This window comes from Hemitrygon akajei, chromosome 6 (genome assembly GCF_048418815.1).
Source record: "Hemitrygon akajei chromosome 6, sHemAka1.3, whole genome shotgun sequence".
NCBI classification, from domain to species: domain Eukaryota; kingdom Metazoa; phylum Chordata; class Chondrichthyes; order Myliobatiformes; family Dasyatidae; genus Hemitrygon; species Hemitrygon akajei.
The window spans coordinates 27,276,752-27,296,430 of record NC_133129.1 but is presented as its reverse complement, the minus strand read 5'-3'; the positions used below and the strand labels follow the sequence as shown (position 1 = coordinate 27,296,430).

At 39.9% G+C, this 19,679-nt stretch overlaps 1 protein-coding gene across 3 annotated transcripts in view; it reads left to right on the top strand.

The window, feature by feature from the left end:
* The window catches only part of glra3 (glycine receptor, alpha 3), a 241,766-nt gene that overhangs the window by 178,054 nt on the left and 44,033 nt on the right, over positions 1 to 19,679 (top strand). For all 3 annotated transcript variants that reach the window (XM_073048025.1, XM_073048024.1, XM_073048026.1), the window contains exon 6: positions 8,476 to 8,613. In XM_073048025.1, the coding sequence (XP_072904126.1) occupies positions 8,476 to 8,613 (138 nt within the window). The remainder of the gene's footprint in view (positions 1 to 8,475; positions 8,614 to 19,679) is intronic.

Below are 19,679 nucleotides of genomic sequence, written 5' to 3'. Positions count from 1 at the left end.
AAAACTCTCCCGTACAGGTTTCCTGTCATTGTTGGACACGATGGACAACAACCATTCCATGTATACCATTTACAACCTGGAGATTCATTTTCTTGCAGACATACAAAGGAAAACAAGGAAAGTACAATAGAATCCATGTAAAATGGCACATAGCAAAGACCGACAAATATCCAAAGTTCAAGAGGACAAATTGTGCAAAAAGAAGTGAACGAGTAACACTGAGATCATGAGCTGCGGAGTCAGTTCAGCACAAGGCGAGTGAAGCCACCCGCATCGGTCCAGGAGCCCAGTGGCAGTAATGAGAAGAGAGGGAGAATAGCCAAACAGCGGTCAGAACAGTAGCTGAAAAGTTAATGTATATGTACTCACGGGTAGATCTGAAATGTGAAGTGTAGAAAATCAGTCAAACTCCCCTTTGTTTTCTCACAACTGATTTCCTGTAGTCTTACCTGTAATTAAAAGCGTGCCTTCCCAGTGTTCTCCTCGCCTCCCCTCTCTCCCCTCATTTTAGAACTTCAGGCTGACTGAGTGCTTTCTGCGGGAACGATGCTCAAGTTCATTTGAGACCCCTGGCAGGGAGCACTTTAGTTCTTTGACGGGAAAGGGAATTGCATCAAAACTCAAACTGAAGTCTGGCCGTTATTAAGCCATGTCTCCCGGCTATCAGTGGCTGCTCTGAATGTTTAATGCTCTCTTGCCATGGGGCCGTGTGTAGAATTTTTAAATTGAAGGATAAAGGCTTTATTTTAACTAGATTAAAAGCTACGGCCTAACTGCATTCAAAAATGCTAGGCTTTCATATGCTAAAATTGCAGTGATTAATTTGTAGACTGCGGATCTAATTACTGTTATCTCTTCCACTCCTCTTAACCTTGGTCATGTCCTCTACTTGTTCTCTGCCTCCTTTGCCTTGGTTCCTCAATCGCAAACAAGCATTATGTCAATTTCAATTGCCTTCAATTGCTCAAGTACACATTATTTTTTGTTAATGAGTTGTACCTGGTAATTGAATGGTTTTGATGCGGACAGGTTAAATGGGCGAAAAAGCATTTTGTTTAAGGGTAGTGTAGCAGTTAGCTAATTGCTGTACAGCAGCAGTGACTGGAGTTGGATTTATGCCACTGTCTGCATGTTCTCCTCATGACTCCATGAATTTCTGTCACTTTCCTCCCACGTTCCAAAGATGTACAGGTTAGTGGGTTAATTGGTCACATGTTCTACTTTCTAGTAATATTTATTCTAATTTCTTTTTTAAACCATCAACTTTGGATGAGGCTTTTTTAACATGGAAAATTAAGGGAATAAAAACTTTTTTAGATCTGTTTTTACAGGACTGTTTAATGTCCTTTTTGCAGTTAATGGATAAATATGATATCTCTAATACACATTTTTTCAGATACTTACAGGTTAGGAATTTTTTACGTGATTTTTTACCGAATTATCCCTTGACCTGCTCTTTAAATTTGGCTTATGTTATTTTTCAGCTTAAACCTTTTCAAAAATGATTAATAGCTATCATTTATAAACAGTTAATGAATGCTCACATGTCGCCTAATGATAGGGTTCAACGCATCTGGGAAGTAGAACTTCAATATTCACTTTCAGATAATCAATGGAGTAAAATTTATTATCTAGTCAATAATTCATCTATCTGTGCACACCATACCTTAATTCAGTTTAAGATAGTACACAGGGCCTATATGTCCAAAGATAAATTGGCGCATATTTTTCCTAATATAAGCCCTATTTGTGACAGACGTAACACAGAGGTGGCTACTCTAACTCTTGTGTTTTGGTCATGTGTAAGCAAACAATTTTTGGAGGGATGTGTTTGGAATATTATCTAAAGTTATAGATGTGGATGTTCAACCCAATTCACTTACAGCAATTTTTGGGATTATTCCAGAGGAAGCAAGCAAAGTGTTTGCTTCCGCTCAACATGTGATAGCCTTTTCAACTTTACTGGCTAGGAGAGTTATCTTGCTATACTGGAAAGATTCTAACTCATCTACTGTCTTTTATTGGCTCTCCTCCATTATGTCATGTCTAAGCTTGGAGAAAATTAGAAGCCGGATATTTGATACATCCTTTAATTTTGAACAAGTCTGGTGACCCATTATTCAATATTTTCACATGATTTAATTAATTAATTTATTTATTTTTCTTTATTCTCTTTTGGGAAAATCCTTATCTGTGAAGGTTCGGAGATGACTGAAAGGATGTTTTTTTATCTCTTTCTCTTTTTTCTAATTTTATCCTCAATTGGACTGCCCAATCTTTCTTTTTCTTTCTTTTCTTTTCTCCTTTTGTTTTGTTTTAGTTTAGTTAGTGGGTTTTTTTTCCCTTTATCAAATAAAATTTCCAATCTTTTTTTTATGATTGCTATGAGGAGTTACAGTTTTTTTTACTATATTGTATAATAGTACATATATACATAACAATATATATAACAGCGTAACATTTTACTTATCTGATCTTGACAATATATACTTTCTGTTTTTTATTGTTGTTTATATGTCTTTTGTATTATCTGTTTGCCAAACTCCTCCTCTGATTTGTATATTCTTTATTTGAAAATCAATAAAAAGATTGAAAAATGAAATGAAATAATTGGTCACATGGTTGTAATTGGGCAGCACAGACTCATTGAGCCAGAAGGGCTTGTTACTGTGCTGTATCTTTAAATTAAATTAAAATAAATTAAGTTAAATATTCAGACAACATGAAGACCCTGGGATTGTGCACTCTGAATGTGCCTTGTACCAAGAAAAGCCTTTTATTTATATCCATTGCCATTTTGGAGGATACGGAGGAGATTCGTAAGTCTAAAATAAAAACCTAAAATTAAAAAATTTCCCATCCCTTGCTACCAGATCCATCTTCCTTTCCTATCAAATTCCATCATCTGCAGCCCAGTGGTGGATACAGCCCAGCCCTACCCACCTTTGAGTGTGTTTACATTGAGCAAAACCTCAAGAAATCAGCATCCACCATCAAAGACCCCCACCATCCAGTCGTGCTCTGTTCTTGCCATTAGCTTAGGGCAAGAGGTACAGAAGCCTAGGTCCCACTTCACCAGGCTCAGGGACAGCTATGAGTCTACAACCATTAAGTTAGTGAACCAGCGTGGATAACATATTCACCACTGCTCTGAACTGGTACTATAACCTACAGATTCACTTTCAAGGATTCTTTACAGCTCATGTTCTCAGAATTTTTTTATTTGCACAGTTTGTCTTCTTTTCCATATTGGTTGTCAGTCTTTGTCGGTTTATGTGTAGTTTTTCATAAAATTCTATTGTATTTATTTCCTGTGAATGTCTGCAAGAAAATGACTTTCAGGGAAGCATATGGTAACATATGTATTTTGGATAATAAATTTACTTTCAACTTTAAACTTTGAACTTTGTTGCCTCCACCTATCACTTCCCTGTTTCTGTCACTACCTATGCTCTTCGCTAATCCATCGGCCAATCACCTCTCCTCACCTGGATACACCTCTTGTCTGAGATGTCTTGCTCCACCCCTTCCTCTCACCTCCTTATATGCTACCTCCCCTTTACCCTTTCCGTCTGGATGGTGGTTTTTGACCCAGAACATTGACCACCCATTTCCTTCCCACTGCTGCTTCTCGATCCATTGAGTTCCCCTAGCAGATTGTGTGTTACTCCAGATTCCAGCATCTGCAGTTGCTTGTGTCTCAAGTAATGTAGAGTGTAAAAGTCTAAGGCACATGTAAAAAGAGATCTGTAAAGTGAAGAAACTTTCAGAAGTAATGAAGTAACATTTTCTAACTATCAAAACAAATAATATAGAGAGCAGTAAACAGTAAAAAAAAACTAAGTTAGATCAATATTTGGTGAAACCACCCTTTGTTTTTAAAACTGCATCAGCTGTTTTAGGTACACCACCATGCAGTTCTATAAGAAAACCGGCTGGTAAGTTGTTCCAAACATCCTGAAGAACTTGCCACAGTTCTTCTGTAGACTTTGGTTGTCTCGCTTGCTTCTGTCTCTCCAGGTAATCCCAGACAGCCTCGATGATGTTAAGATCAGGGCTCTGTGGAGATCATATCATCAAGTCAAGTCACTTTTATTGTCATTTCGACCATAACTGCTGGTACTGTGCATAGTAAAAATGAGACAACGTTTTTCAGGACCATGGTGTTACATGACACAGTACAAAAACTAGACTGAACTACGTAAAAAAAAACAACACAGAGAAAGCTACACTAGACTACAGACCTACACTGGACTGGATAAAGTGCACAAAAACAGTGCAGGCATTTACAATAAATAATAAACAGGACAATAGGGCAGTAAGGTGTCAGTCCAGGCTTCGGGTATTGAGGAGTCTGATAGCTTGGGGGAAGAAACTGTTACATAGTCTGGTCGTGAGAGCCTGGATGCTTCGGAGCCTTTTCCCAGAAGGCAGGAGGGAGAAGAGATTGTATGAGGGGTGCGTGGGGTCCTTCATAATGCTGTTTCCTTTGCGGATGCAACGTGTAGTGTAGATGTCCTTGATGGCGGGAAGAGAGACCCCAATGATCTTTTGTAGCTGCCTGTAAGGAGACAAATCTCAAGGTTGCATGTTGTGTACATACTTTGATGATAAATGTAGAAACATAGAAAACCTACAGCACAATACAGGCCCTTCGGCTCTCGAAGTTGTGCCGAGCATGTCCCTGCCTTAGAAATTACTAGGCTTACCTATAGCCCTCTATTTTCCTAATCTCCATATACCTATCCAAAAGTTTCTTAAAAGACCCTATTGTATCTGCCTCCACCACCGTTGCTGGCAGCCCATTCCACACACTCACAACTCTCTGAATAAAAAACTTACCTTTGACATCTCCTCTGTACCTACCCCCCAGCACCTTAAACCTGAGTTCTCTTGTGGCAACCATTTTAGCCCTGGGAAAAAGCCTCTGACTATGTACGTTGATTTTGACTATGACTTTGGAAATGATCACTCAATAAGACAGCTCCCATAGAAAGGGAAAAGCTGCAGTAACGCTGCACTTCATCAGACATCATAAATAGCCAATTTTGTCACAAACAGCAGAAGCTGGCAGATAACTCCAGCATATGGAGGAGTCCATGTCCACTGGAGGCCTGTCCTAGGTTTAAAGAACTGTGTATGTGCGTATGTGGGAGACGCTTGTCTTTGCTGTTGTTGCTTTGTTGCTTGTTGTGTTGTTGTGCCAAGGATTGTGGGCACGTTACATTGTTGCCATAATGTAGAGCTACACACGAGGGCTGCCCCCTGCACACCCTCGGGTGTGTTGGTTGTAAACGTTATGAAGTGTTTCAATGTGTATGTGACAAATAGATTTGGATCTTGATCTTGATGTTGCTTTTCACTAAGTCTGAATCCATGTCACGGGGTAGAGAGGCACTGGGTTCAGATGAACCAGTGTGTCACTGTTCATTGTCAGACCCTTATCAACCTTAGTCAGTGCTACTGAATTCCTTTCCATTGCCAACCTTCCTTGCTTCATCCAGGAGGCACTGGCCTACTCTGACTGATCTTCATGACCCATTCCTTCCTTTAAGCATGCTTTCTCAGACATTCACAGTCATTAAACCTCATTTTATAGCTTAGACACTCTGTCCACAGATTGGAGAAGCCTCACACACTTGCCTCATTAAAGTTTTGTCAAGTACTGATGTGACAGTTCAACTACCCTGCAGTACTTACTGATCAGTTTGTTGTTTGTTTTTACAGAGAGTCTGCTTGTTCTTTATTTTACATCGATCAATGTATACAGCCAAAATACTGTTGTTCAATTTCTCTGTATTTCTATCATTCTCCTAAATTAAATTCAACAATCCTCCAGGCCTATTGTCCGCGAGCTGTGTTCTTTTCCAGCTTTACATATTCTGATTTTTTGTTAACTTTATCAGTCAGCCTTTAAATCTACTGGAGGCCAGCACAATTACTTAGTGAGCATTTTAAAGCTTTGATTTTTGGTCTTTTTGATCCAATTATATTTATTTTTAAAGAATCTGTTTCACCTGGATCTCTGAAATTCCCGTCCACCTCAATTGTTCACAGAATACCAAACATAGAACACACAGCACAGTACAGGTTCTTCGGCCCATGATGTTATGCCAGCTTTATAACCTTCTCTATGATCAATTTAACCCTTCCCTGCTACATAAGCCTCCATTTTTCACTCATCATGTACCAATCTAAGAGATTACCTAATGCCCCAACTACTGATTCCACCACCTCTGGCAGGCCAATTCAATGCACCCACCAGTCTCGGTATAAAAAACTTACCTCTGATGCCCCGCCCCTATACTTTTCTCCAAGCACCTTAAAATTATGCCAATTCATATTAGTAAACACATCAGATGTGCAGAGAAATGTTCATCACATTCAGATTTGCTGTGCCAAGCATCAGTGAAAGTAATTGGCATGAAGTCCATTTTCTCCAATAGAGTAATATTGTATGGTACCAGGCCCTTCAACCCATCTGGTCCATACTCTCCATAGCATCCTCCATGTTAGTCCTAGTTTCCTGTGTTTGGCCCGTAACCCTCCAAGCCCTCCCCTCCATGCACCTATCCAAATGTTTCTTGAATATTGCAATTGAGCCTGCCTCAACCATATGCTCTGACAGTTCATGCCTGGTACTCACTGACCTCTGTGTAAAGAAATTGCTTTCTTGCTCAGTTCACTCCCCCTTAGTTCTGGTTCCCAGGCCCTCTGCATTAAGAGACAGTCCTTCGAGCGCACTGAGTCTGTGCCAACCACCAAGCACCCACTTGCACTAATCCTCCCTCATTCTCTGCAGGTTCCCTCAACCCCCACCTTCCCTACTCACCAACACATCAAGGTCAAATTTTACAGTGGCCAATTAACCTAAAAAACCACAAGTCATTGGGACGTGGGTGGAAATCAGAATCCCGTGAAAAAAGCCACATGGGTCACAGGGAGAACATGCAAAGTCCACACAAGTAACACTGTTAGGATTGAACAATGATCCCTGGAGCTGTGAACCAGCCACCCCAGCTTAATTAGCTGTGATACTGCTAACCGTCAGTCCTTGTCTATACGTTTATTAATTTAAATGGAAATTGTTTAATCGTGTTCTATCTCAATGCACTATGATTTGATCTGATGAACAGTATGTAAGACAAGCTTTACGCTGTATCTTAGTACATGGGTCAATAATAAACCAATACCAATAGGATTGCTGCCTCCACCACACTTTCAAAATGTGTGGTGTAGGAGCAGTCTCCTCTGTCCGCAATGTTGTGCCAAACTACTGATTAAATGCTTAACTAAACTAATTAGCTAATTCTGCTCACATAATGTTAATATCCCTCCATTTTCTACTCATTCATGTACCTAAGAACCCCTTAAATGCTTCTATCGTATTTTCCTCTGCTACCGTCTCTGGCAGTACATCCCAGGCCACACCATTCTCTGTGTAAAAATCTTGTCTCACGCATCTCCTTTGACCTTACCCACTCTCACCTTGAATGTATGCCCTCTAGTACTGGACATTTTGACCCTGCGAGAAAGATACCAGCTCTCTAATTCATCAATGGCTCGCATAATTGTATAATCTTCAATCAATGTTCCCCTTTGAGGATAAAGTGATCAGCTTTGTATCTCTATGCCTGCACCTCAACATATTCTGGAGCCGACATGATGATGAACTCTTCTTCCAATGCCTAAAATTATATTGGCTAAATTAATTATACTTTGAGTGCCTGCAAGAAAATGATTTTCAGGGTGACATGTACATTCTTTGATAATAAATCTATTTTGAACTTTGACATTCTTCCCATGTCCAAGTCCTCTGGTGCCCTTCCACATCCCAGAGACATAAATGTTGTTACATTAATTGCCCCTGGTCTGTGGTGGAATATGATGGAAACTTGAGGAGAAGAGGTAATGGGGAAGATCAGTGGGAAATGGGATTGCTCTGTGATAAGAAGCAGTCTTGATGAACCAATATGTCCTTCTTCTTTGTCAAAGAGAAATGCAAAGGAAAAGATTGGCTTTATTTGTCATATATACGTAGAAACCTACAGTGAAATGTGTCATTTGTGTCAAATCAAATCAGCAAGGATTGTGTTGGGCAGCCGGCAAATGTTGCCATGCTTCCAGCACCAAAATGGCTTGCCCACAACTCACTAGCGCTAACTGTACATCTTTGGAATGTGGGTGGAAACTGGAGCACCTAGAGGATATCCACATGGTCATGGGGAGAACATACAAACTCCTTACAGGCAGCAGCGGGAATCAAACGGTGAAAGCTGGCATTGTTATGCAATGTACTAACCACTACTCTGCCATGCTGGTAATTAAGTGATTCAGAGACAGTAATTTTCAGGTCGACAGAGTAAGTGTTGGGGAATGAGACCGACAGGATTGCTTTAAGAGGAGCTGGCATAGACTTGATATGCACTGATTCTAGACTTGCTCTCTCTAAAATCTCCCTCTATCCTCCTTTAGTTGGTTACACAATGAATGATCTGATCTTTGAATGGCAAGAGAACGGGCCAGTGCAGGTTGCCGAAGGACTCACCTTGCCACAGTTTCTCCTAAAAGAAGAGAAAGATTTACGATACTGCACAAAGCATTACAATACAGGTAAGGCCTTCTCCTGAATAAGCAAATGTAAATGGGGAGAGTTGTGTACTAAGGGTCATCAAAGATTCTCAAGTCAGGGTATGTGAAGAGAACAGGAAGGTGATCTTAGGCACATGACTGGATTAATCAAGATCTTATCAAACAAACCTATTGAATATTGAAAGACCAAGATAAAAGAGATGTGGACAGGATGTGTCCTAAGGTTGGGGGTCCAGGAACAGAAGGCACACCTCAGAATACAAAGACGGCTTGATGAGGAGAATTTATTTAGCCAGAAGGTGGTGAATCTGTGGAATTCATTGTCACAGATGGCTGTGGGGGACAAGCCATTGGGTATATTTAAAGTGGAGGTTGCCAGGTTCTTGATTAGTAAGGGGATAAAGTTTACGGGGAGAAGGCAGGAGAATAGTATTGAGAGGGATAATAAACCAGCCATGATGTAATGGTGGAGCAGACTCAATGGGCCAAATAGCCTAATTCTACTCCTATGTCTTAAAATCAGTCTTATTATTTGGCGGGGAAAATGCTGCTCCTGGTCCTGATTCTTCTGTGTCTTTTTACTTTCTAGGCCAGAGTGTATCCCACATCAAATCATTATAACTATATTTAAAAAACAAAATTGTTGAAAAGTTTTAAGGAGCGTGGATACAGCTGAGTCAAGTTTATTGTCAGATGCACAAGAGCAGGTATTTAGAGGTCCAATGAAAAGCTTCCTTGCAGTAGTATCCCAGGCGCATACCATCAGATCAGCAGCCTTCACAAGAAAAACAAAAAATAAACAAGAATTGTATACAATTTTTCCAGGAAAGAACATAATTACACCAAAAAATAAATTTTAGCGCAAAGTGATCCAAATGGTAATAGAATGACTAAATACCAATGATTAGGAGTGTGCAAGTTATTTCAAGAACCAAATGATTGAAGTGCAGTGCCTTGAAAATGTTTTCAGCTCCCAAACCTTTTGCAAATAAATGAGTGTTACACCCAGGGATTTTGCTCAATTTAACTGAGAATTTTTGTTTGTGAGTCACATGCTCTTTTTTCACAGTAGAGCATAAAGAACAGGGAAAATTGAAAAACTAAAAATTCAAAAACTGAAAAGTCAGCAGTTCAGAAGTGTTCATCACCCTTTGCTCAGTACCTCTCGCAGCTATTACACCTCTCGCAGCTGTTACAGCTAGCAGTGTTTTTGGGTAAGTCATTGCACAACTTGATGCAGCAAGTTTTGCTTATTCCTCCTTGCACTCAATCTGTGCCAGACTGGACAGCAGCCTCGAAGTCTTGCTACAGATGTTTTATTGTTTTAAGGTCAGGACTCTGACTGGGCCACTCAAGAACATCAAGTTTCTTCATTTGAAGCCACTCTGTGGTTCTTCTGGCAATGTGCTACAGGTCGTTGTCCTACTGAAAAATGAACTTCCTCTCCAGTTTAGGCTTTCTGGCAGAGGCTAGCAGATTTTTATCTAGGATCTTTCTGTATTTAGTAGCATTCATCTTCCCATCAATCCTGACCAGATTTCCAGTCCCTGCTGCTGAAAAGCATCCCCATAGCATAATGCTAAATCCACCATACTTTACAGTAGTGATGATGTTATCTGGCTGATGCTCCTTGTTAGATTTATGGTAAACATACCACTTAGTGTTAGAACCATAGAACTATAGAACACTACAGCACAGAAAACAGGCCATTCGGCTCTTCTAGTCTGTGCCAAAACTTTATTCTGCTAGTCCCATTGACCTGTACCCAGTCCATAACCCTCCAGACCTCTCCCATCCATGTATCTATCCAATTTATTCTTAAAACTTAAGAGTGAGCCCGCATTTACCATGTCAGATGGCAGCTCGTTCCACACTCCCACCATTCTCTGAGTGAAGATGTTCCCCCTAATGTTCCCCCTAAACCTTTCCCCTCTCACCCTAAAGCCATGTCCTCTCATATTTATCTCTCCTAATCTAAGTGGAAAGAGCCTACTCGCATCTACTCTGTCTATACCCCTCATAATTTTGTAAACCTCTATCAAATCCCCCCCTCATTCTTCTACGCTCCAAGGAATAAAGTCCTAACCTGTTCAGTCTTTCCCTGTAACTCAACTCCTGAAGACCCGGCAACATCCTAGTAAATCTTCTCTGCACTCTTTCAATCTTACTGATATCCTTCCTATAGTTAGGTGACCAGAACTGCGCACAATACTCTAAATTTGGCCTCACCAATGTTTTATACAACCTCACCATAACATCCCAACTCCTATACTCAATACTTTGATTTATGAATGCCAGGATGCCAAAAGCCTTCTTTACAACCCTGTCTACCTGTGACACTACTTTCAGGGAATTATGTATCTGAACTACCAGATCCCTTTGTTCCTGTGCAGTCCTCAGTGCCCTACTATTTACTGTGTATGTCCTATCTTGATTTGTCCTTCCAAAATGCAACACCTCACACTTGTCTGCATTAAAGTCCATCTGCCGTTTTCTGGCCCATTTTTCCAGTTGGTCCAGATCCCTCTGCAAGCTTTGAAAGCCTTCCTTGCTGTTGAGGCCAAAATGTTCCACTTTTGTCTCATATGTACAGAAGATATTCTTCCATATCATCACAGTATCTTTTAAGTCATGCTTTGCAAAGTCTTTATGAATAAGGGTATGCTTTTTTTTAGCAGTAAGTGTATCACAAATATAATAACAATTTACAATTTATGATTTTACTTGTTTTGGGCTCGACTGTGAAAAAAAAGGAGCATGCGATTCATAATTAAAAATTCTTAGTTAAATTGCTCTAAGCCCCTGGTTGTAATTCTCATTTATGTGAACAAAGGGTCGGGGGCTGAATACCTTTTCAAGGCACTGTAGATGTTCTTGAACTTGATGGTGTGATAGGTTTTGATTAGATTGGCTTGATTTGTCACCTGCATATTGAAACATACAGTGAAATTTATTGTTAGTGCCAAATCAGATCAGCATGGATTATGCTGGGCAGCCTTCAAGTGTCGCCACGCATCCGGTGCCAACGCAGCATGCCCACAACTCGCTAACCCTAACCTTACGGGTCTTTGGAATGTGAGTGGAAACCAAAGCACCTGAAGGAAACCCATATGATCACATACAAACTCCTTACAGATAGCAGGAATTGATTCCCGATCGGTGATCACTGGTGCTGTAAAGCGTTGCACAAACCACTACATTACCTTGCTGCTCTCACATTAATGCATCATGATTTGCAATAATATTAATTATGAGCAAGGAAATAGAACAGAGTTAAATAACAAGGGAAGATAGCAATGGTCTTAATATCCTTTAAGCTCTGCTAATTAAGCTGTATAAGATGAATAGGCGATATGATACAATATGGAGATAGAAAAATGGTTTGATATTCAGTCCCATGTTGAGATTTGCTTCCCAGACTGCATTTGCTGCTAGTAATGGAGTCTCTAGTGCTAGTTATCAGACATTTATTATGAAGGATTTCTTCTTCTAAGGGAATAAGTTAGAGAAGGTTGTTAGAATTCCTGACAGGGAGCTTGTTTTCAAGTAAAGTGGTGGTATGATAGCATAGCAATTAGTGCATTGCTATTACAGCTTGATGCTTCCCAGAGTTCAGAGTTCAATTCCAGCGCTGTTCCGTAAGGAGTCTCTGTGTGTCCGCTCCGTGGAAAGCATGGGTTTCCCCCACATGCTCCGGTTTCCACATGCTGTCCAAAGATGTACACAATAGATCTGTGAGGCAAATATTTTTACACAGTAGTGAGTATCTGGGAAATAACCATAAGGTCAGAAGACGTAGGAGAGAATTAGGCTATTCGGCCCATCAAGTCTGCTCCACCATTCCATCATGGCTGATTTATTCTCCTTCTCAACACCATTCTCTTGCCTTCTGCCCATAACCTTTGACATCTTGACTAATCAATAACCTATCAACTTCCACTTTAAATATACTTAATGATCTGGCCTCCACAGCCATCTGTGGCAATGAATTCCACAGATTCATTACCCTCTGGCTAAAGAAATTCTTCCTCATCTCTCTTCTAAATGGACATCCCTCTATTCTGCGGCTGTGCTCTCTTATAACCATATAACAATTACAGCATGGAAACAGGCCATCTTGGCCCTTCTAGTCCATGCCAAACTGACACACTACAGGAGACTTCCTCTTCGCATCCATTCGATCTAGGCATTTCAATATTCAAGATTTCAGTGAGATTCACCCACCCCATATTCTTCTAAACTACAGCAAGTACAGGGTCAAAGCCATCAAACGGTCCTCATGCATTAACCCTTTTAATCCCAAAATCATTCTCCCAAATGTCCTCGGCGCTCTCCAATTCCAACACCTTTCCTTAAATAATGGTCCCAAAACTGCTCACGATTCTCCAACTGCAGTCTGACCAATGTTTTAGAAAGCCTCAGCATTACATTCTTGGTCTTATAGTCTACTCCTCTCAAAATGAATGGGAACATTGCATTTGCCTTCCTTACCACTGACTCAGTCTTTAATCTCACCCTTGGAGAATCCTGCAGTAGAACTCCCAAGTCCCTTTGCATCGCTGGTTTTTGAATTTTCTCTGAATTTCAAATATAGCCCACACCTTTATTCTTTCTACCAAAGTGCATGGCCATAAACTCCCCTACACTATATTCCATGTGCCACTTGTTTTGCCATTCTCCCAATCTGTCTTAGTCTTTCTGCAGACTTCTTGCTTACTCAAAACTACCTGCCCTTCCACCTATCTTCATATTGTCTGCAAATACAAAGCCATCAGTTCCATCATTCAGATTGCTGACATATAAAATGAAAAGAAGCAGTCCTAACACCTGTGAAACTCCACTTGTCACTGGCAGCCAACCAGGAAAGGTCCCTTTTATTCCTACTCTTTGCTTCCCACCAGTCAGCAAATCTTCTATCTATGCTAGTACCTTTCCTGTAATTCCATGGGCTCGTTTCTTGTTAAGCTTCATATGCAGCACTTTGTCAAAGACCTTCTGAAAAACCAAATAAGCAACCTCCACTGATGCTCTTTTGTCTACCCTCCCTGTAATTTCCTCAAACAATTCCAACAGATTTGCTGGGCAAGATTTCCCCTTAAGGAAATAATGGTGACTTTGGCCTGTTTTACCATGTGCCTCTAAGTACCCCCAAAATCTCATCTTTAATAATGGACTCCAACATTTTCCCAACCACTGAAGACAGGCTGAAAGGCCAATAATTTCCTTTCTAAGTACATCCTCTCCTTAGTAATACTAACTACACTGACTTCTGCTCACTGACATTCTCGAATTTATGGCATACTGCTGTATTTCACAGTAAAGACAGATGCAAAATACATATTACATTCATCTACCATTTTTCTGTCTCCCTTTACTGTTTCTACAGTGTAATTTTCCAGCAATCCTATATCTACTCTCACTTCTCCTTTACTCTTTATTTATCCGAAAAAAATCTTCTGGTATCTTCTTTTATGTTATTGGCTAGCTTACCTTCATGTTTCATCTTTTCCCTCATTATGGTTTTTTTAGTAGCCTTCTGTTGGTTGTTAAAAGCTTCCCAATGTTGTGTTATTTATACGTACTGTGGGTTACTCATAAAGACACATATTCAGACAGAACATAACCAGAACTTTTATTTAACAGCAAACAGCCACCACGTTTTAACATACAAGCTTCTCGATCATTCTGTCACTTCTGCGTATGCTCCGAGCTCTGTCTAATCAAGTTCTGACATGTGACATGTGATATCACCACATCTTCCTTTCCTTAAAAAGAAAAACAATTAGCAACATTAATCAAGACAAATGCATAATTTAACATGTCTCTATCAGTCTCTCTGGGGGTTTACAAACATGAGTAGACCTTCTAAGTGGTTCACACAGTTCTTGTGTTTCGTTGTTATTTTCTTATTTTGTCTGGTCTGCATCAGTTAATGGAAACTCTGAAATTGGCTCTTTCTTGAGGTGTTCGCGATTTCTTCTTAACACTGCTCCTTCTTCTGTTTGGACCATGTATGATCTGGGTTGTACTTCTTCAAGTACTGTAGCTTTCTGTGTCCACGTGTTCATTTTGTCTTGTGTTCTCACTTCATCTCCTTGGTGCAGTTCAGGTAATGGATGAGAACATCTGTCAAAGTATGTTTTCTGCTTTGCTTTGTGTTCATCTTTCCATCTTTTCACTGTTCACCTTACTCTGTTCTCAGGAGGCTCTCATTTATTGGCAGATCTCAAATGTCGTCCCATCAAGAGCTGAGCAGGTGAAAATCCATATTCAAGTGAAGTACTACGATAGGCTAACAAAGCTTTATAAAAATCACCTCCACTATCTTTTGCTTTGTGCATCAGTTTCTTGATCATTCCTACCAACTTCTCAACTAATCCATTGGACTAAGGGAAAACGGGACTAGATGTAGTATGAACAAAGCCCCATTCCTGAGCAAAATGTCTCATGTATTCACCATTGAATTGTGGACCATTGTCGGTGAAAACTTCATCAGGTACACCATGTCTGGAAAAAACTGATTTCATGCACGTAATTACATTCTCTGCTGTTGTTCTACCCAAACTACACCCTTCAGGATACAAGGAGTAGTAATCTGTTATTAATAGATAATCTTTGTTGTCAGTTACAAACAGATCAACACCTACCTTCTGATAAGGTATCTGAGGACTAGGAAGTGGATACAATGGCTCCTTAGGGTTCCTAGATTGGTATTTAAAGCATAGTTGACAAGAAGACACCAATTCTGCAATTTCTTGATTCATCCTGGGCTAAAAAAATCACTTCCTGTGCCCTTCTCTTACACTTCTCAATACCTAGGTGGCCTTCATGAATTTTCCCAAGCATTTCTTTTCGGAGACTTTTAGGAATTACAATTCTGCTACCTTTGTACAATATCCCATCCACAACAGAAAGTTCTGATTTATGGTTCCAATAATCTTATACTTCTGAGGTACAGTCATGCTTATTATCTGGCCATCCATCCACCACCACTTGTATTACCTGAATGAGAATTTTGTCCTTCTCTGTCTCAAGACGCAGCAGTTCCAACATATTGGGAGCAACAGGTACAGTTTCTATGACCATATCAATAAATACCTGAACATCAATAACGTTCCTGTGACTGTCTTTTGTTGTTGGATCTATAGCTCTGGAAAGTGTGTCAGCCGTGTACATGAATTTTCCAGGTGTGTATGACACATTCAACGCATATCTTTACAACTTGATCATCATTCGCTGAATTCGCAAAGGACAGTCTCTTAAAGGTTTGTCAAACAATGCAATTAAAGGCTTCTGATTGGTTTCAACATCAATAGATTGCCCTGACACAAACTGATGAAATCTCCCACAAGCAAACAGAATACTGAGCAATTCTTTTTCAATTTGGGCATACCTTGTTTCTGGATCAGATAATGAACGAGATGCATATGCCACTGGTAGACATTCCTTATCATGTTTTTGGAGTAGTACTGCCTCTAAACCTGCTTGAGGTGCATCACATGAGATTTTGATGGGTCTCTCAGCATCATAGAATTTCACCACAGGTTCTTTTGTGAGCACTTTCTTGAGATTTTGCCATGCCTTCTCCTGCTCATGATTCCAGCTCCATTCGTTTTTCTTTTCTGTTAGCTGCCTCGATGGAGCAAGCTGTTCTGAAAGATTGGGTATGAATTTTTCCATGTAGTTGACCATTCCCATAAACCTTTGAACATCCTTTTTACATTGAAGTCTTGGCATGTTCTCAATAGCAGAAACCTTCAATGGATCAGGACGCACACCCTCATTGCTGATGATATCACCCACAAAGGTAAGTTCAGTCAGTCCTAGCTGACATTTGTCTTTATTCAGCTTTAGGTTTGCCTTGCGTGTTGCCTCAAAGATTTGTCTGAGTCTGGCATCATGCTCTTGTTTAGATGATCCCCAAACAATAATATCGTCCATGGAAGTATCCACGCCCTCAATGTGCATGTGAATAGCTTTATGGTACACTTTAGGAGCTGATGCAATTCCAAATGGAAGCCTAAGAAAACAGTATCTGGCAAAAGGAGTGTTAAAGTTACACAACTTTGAACTTGGTTCATCTAGTTTAAGTTGCCAGAATCCAGAGGATGCATCTAATTTACTAAAATACTTTGCATTTGCAAACTGTGAAATAATTTCTTCACAAGTAGGCAATTTGAAATGCTCTCTTTTAATGGCTCGATTCAAGGCTCTTGGATCTAAGCAAATCCTCAGTTTTCCATTCTTCTTATCAACAATAACACGTGAATTGACCTGTTCAGTCAGTTCATCATTTTTTTGTATGACTCCTAACCATTCCACTCTGTCAAGCTCCGTTTTCAGTTGATCACGTAATGCAAAAGGTACTTTTCTACATGGATGTACTACGGGTGGCATTGTGTTGTCAATTTTAATTGTGTGCTGTCCTGGAAGACAACCAAGCCCTTTGAACAAGTTCTCATACTCTTTCATCAAGTCACTGTATTCTGACTCTGCGTCACTGTCCAGGACTAATACTCTTTTCACCAAATTCAGTCTCTCACAGGCAGATAAACCCAGTATTGACTGTACATTCTTAGGCACAACCACAAATGAAAGCGAGTGCTCAATATTTCTGTGTGATACTTCTGCCACACATGTTCCTTTAACTGGAATGTCTGCACCTGAATACCCAGTCACTTTTATAAATGTCTGATGTAACTTTGGTCTTGGCTTTAATGCATTAAACTCAGATTCTGCAAAAACATTTACTTCTGCTCCAGTATCCAATTTAAACAGAATATTGTTTTGATTCACTTGCAATGGCATAGTCCAGTCAGTCTTACTTTGATTGTTTTCACAAAGCACATCTACATAAAACTACTCACGTTCATTTTCAAGCACTGCACTTACGTGTTTTATTTCCTTTCTACTTCTGCAACTGCATGAAAAATGATTGCTCTTACCACAGTTGTCGCTTAATTATTTTTTCTAATGTTTGCGCTTTACAGCATCTATGCTGCCATTCTCAATAAAAAAAACTCTTTAGCCTGTGACATCACTGCCTCCAAAGCTTTGCAGAGTGCAAAAGCTTTTTCCAAATTCAAATCTTATTCTAACAGTCTTTCTCTCAGATCATTATCCCGAATACCGCAAACAATTCTGTCATTAATGAGAGAGTCTGTAAGCTCTGCAAACACACATGTTTTACTGTGGTTTCTCAACTCTGTAACAAATTGATCAATCGCTTGACCAGCTTTCTGCTTGCATGTAAAGAATTTGGACCATTCGTACATCACATTGTGCTTCGGTATACAAAATGCTTCAAACTTGTCGATTATCACTTTTAGATTAAAGTTATCTCCATTCTCAAGAGTAAAATAGTTATTTACCTCAATTGGGTCGTCCCCAATCACGTGGAGTAGAATTGCAGCTTTTGTTTTCTCCGTTTTATTATCTTGCTCCGATCGGAGATAAATAAATTTCAAAACGCTGTTTAAATCTTTTCCAGTTTTCAGCTACATTTCCAGTCAGCTGATGTGTCAATGGGGGTTGCAAAACTTCTTTTCTTAAAGCTGTTAGCAAACAACGAAAAACGTTGCACTTTTTTTTCGATTATCTTCGCTTCTTCCACGTTAGCAAAACAAATTATTCTTCCAGACCAGCTTCTGACACCATGTTGTGTTCTTTATTTATACCTTTGGTTACTCATAAAGACATATTCTGGAAGATCATAACTAGAACTTTTATTTAACAGCAAACAGCCACCACGTTTTAACATACAAGCTTCTCGATCATCCTGTCATTTCCGTGCATGCTCCGAACTCTTGTCTAATCACGTTCTGACACATGACATGTGATATCACCACACCCAATCCTCTAACTTTCAACTCATTTTTGCTGTATTATACGCCATCTTTTTGCTTTTATTCTTTCTTTGACTTCCTTTGTCATCCATGGCTGCCTCATTCTCCCTTAGAATACTTCTTCATTGTTGGGGTGTATCTATCCTGTGCTTTCCAAATTGCTTCCAGATACTCAAACCATTGCTGTTCTGCCATCATCCCTGCTAGTGTGCCCTTCCAATCAACTTAGGCCTGCTCCTCTCTCATGTCTCTGTGATTCCCTTTACTTCACTGTAAAACTGATACATCTGTCTTTAGCTTCTCCCTCTCAAACTGCAGGGTGGATTTTATCATATTTTGATCACTGAATCCCAAGAGTTCCTTTGCCTTAAACTCCCTAATCAAATCTGGTTCATGACACAAAACCCATTCAAGAATTGCCTTTTCCCCAGTGGGTTTAACCACAAGCTGCTCTAAAAAAAAACCATCATGTAGGCATTCTACAAATTCCATTCCTTGGGATCCAGCACCAACCTGATTTTCCCAGTCTACCTGCGTATTGAAATTTGCCATGACAATTTTAACATTGTCCTTTTGACATGCTTGGTCTACGTCCCATTGTAATTTGTACCCCATATCCTGGATACTGTTTGGAGGCATGGAAATAACTCCTATCGGGGTCTTTTTAGTCTTGCAGTTTCTTAGCTCTACCTGCAAGGCTTCTACATCTTTGAATCCTCTATCACCGCTTTCTAAGGATTTAATTTCATTTCTTACCAAGACACACCCCAACCCCTCTGCCTACCTCCTGTCCTTTTAATACATTGTGTATACTTGGATATTAAGCTCCCAACTATGAACTTCTTTCAGCTATGACTCAATGTTGCCCATAACATCATACCTGCCTAACTCTAACTGTGCCAAAGCCTGACCACTATAACACTCTAAATGTGCTGCCAGAGGTGGCGCTAGAGCCAAATACAGTAGAGGCTTTTAAGAGGCTCTTGAATAGGAACATGAAAGTGCAGCAAATGAAGGGATATGAACACTATGTAGCAGGAGGGATTAGTTTGGTTGGGCATTTAATGACTAGTTTAATTTATTCAGTACAACATCATGGTCTGAAGGACCTGATCCTGTGCTGTGCTGTTTTATATTCTATGTTTGAAATACAAATTATTCATAATTTTTGCAAGAAAGAGCACAATTAGAACAAAGGTATCTATGTCAGTGCCAAGTTGTCCAAATGTTCCTAAACTATTG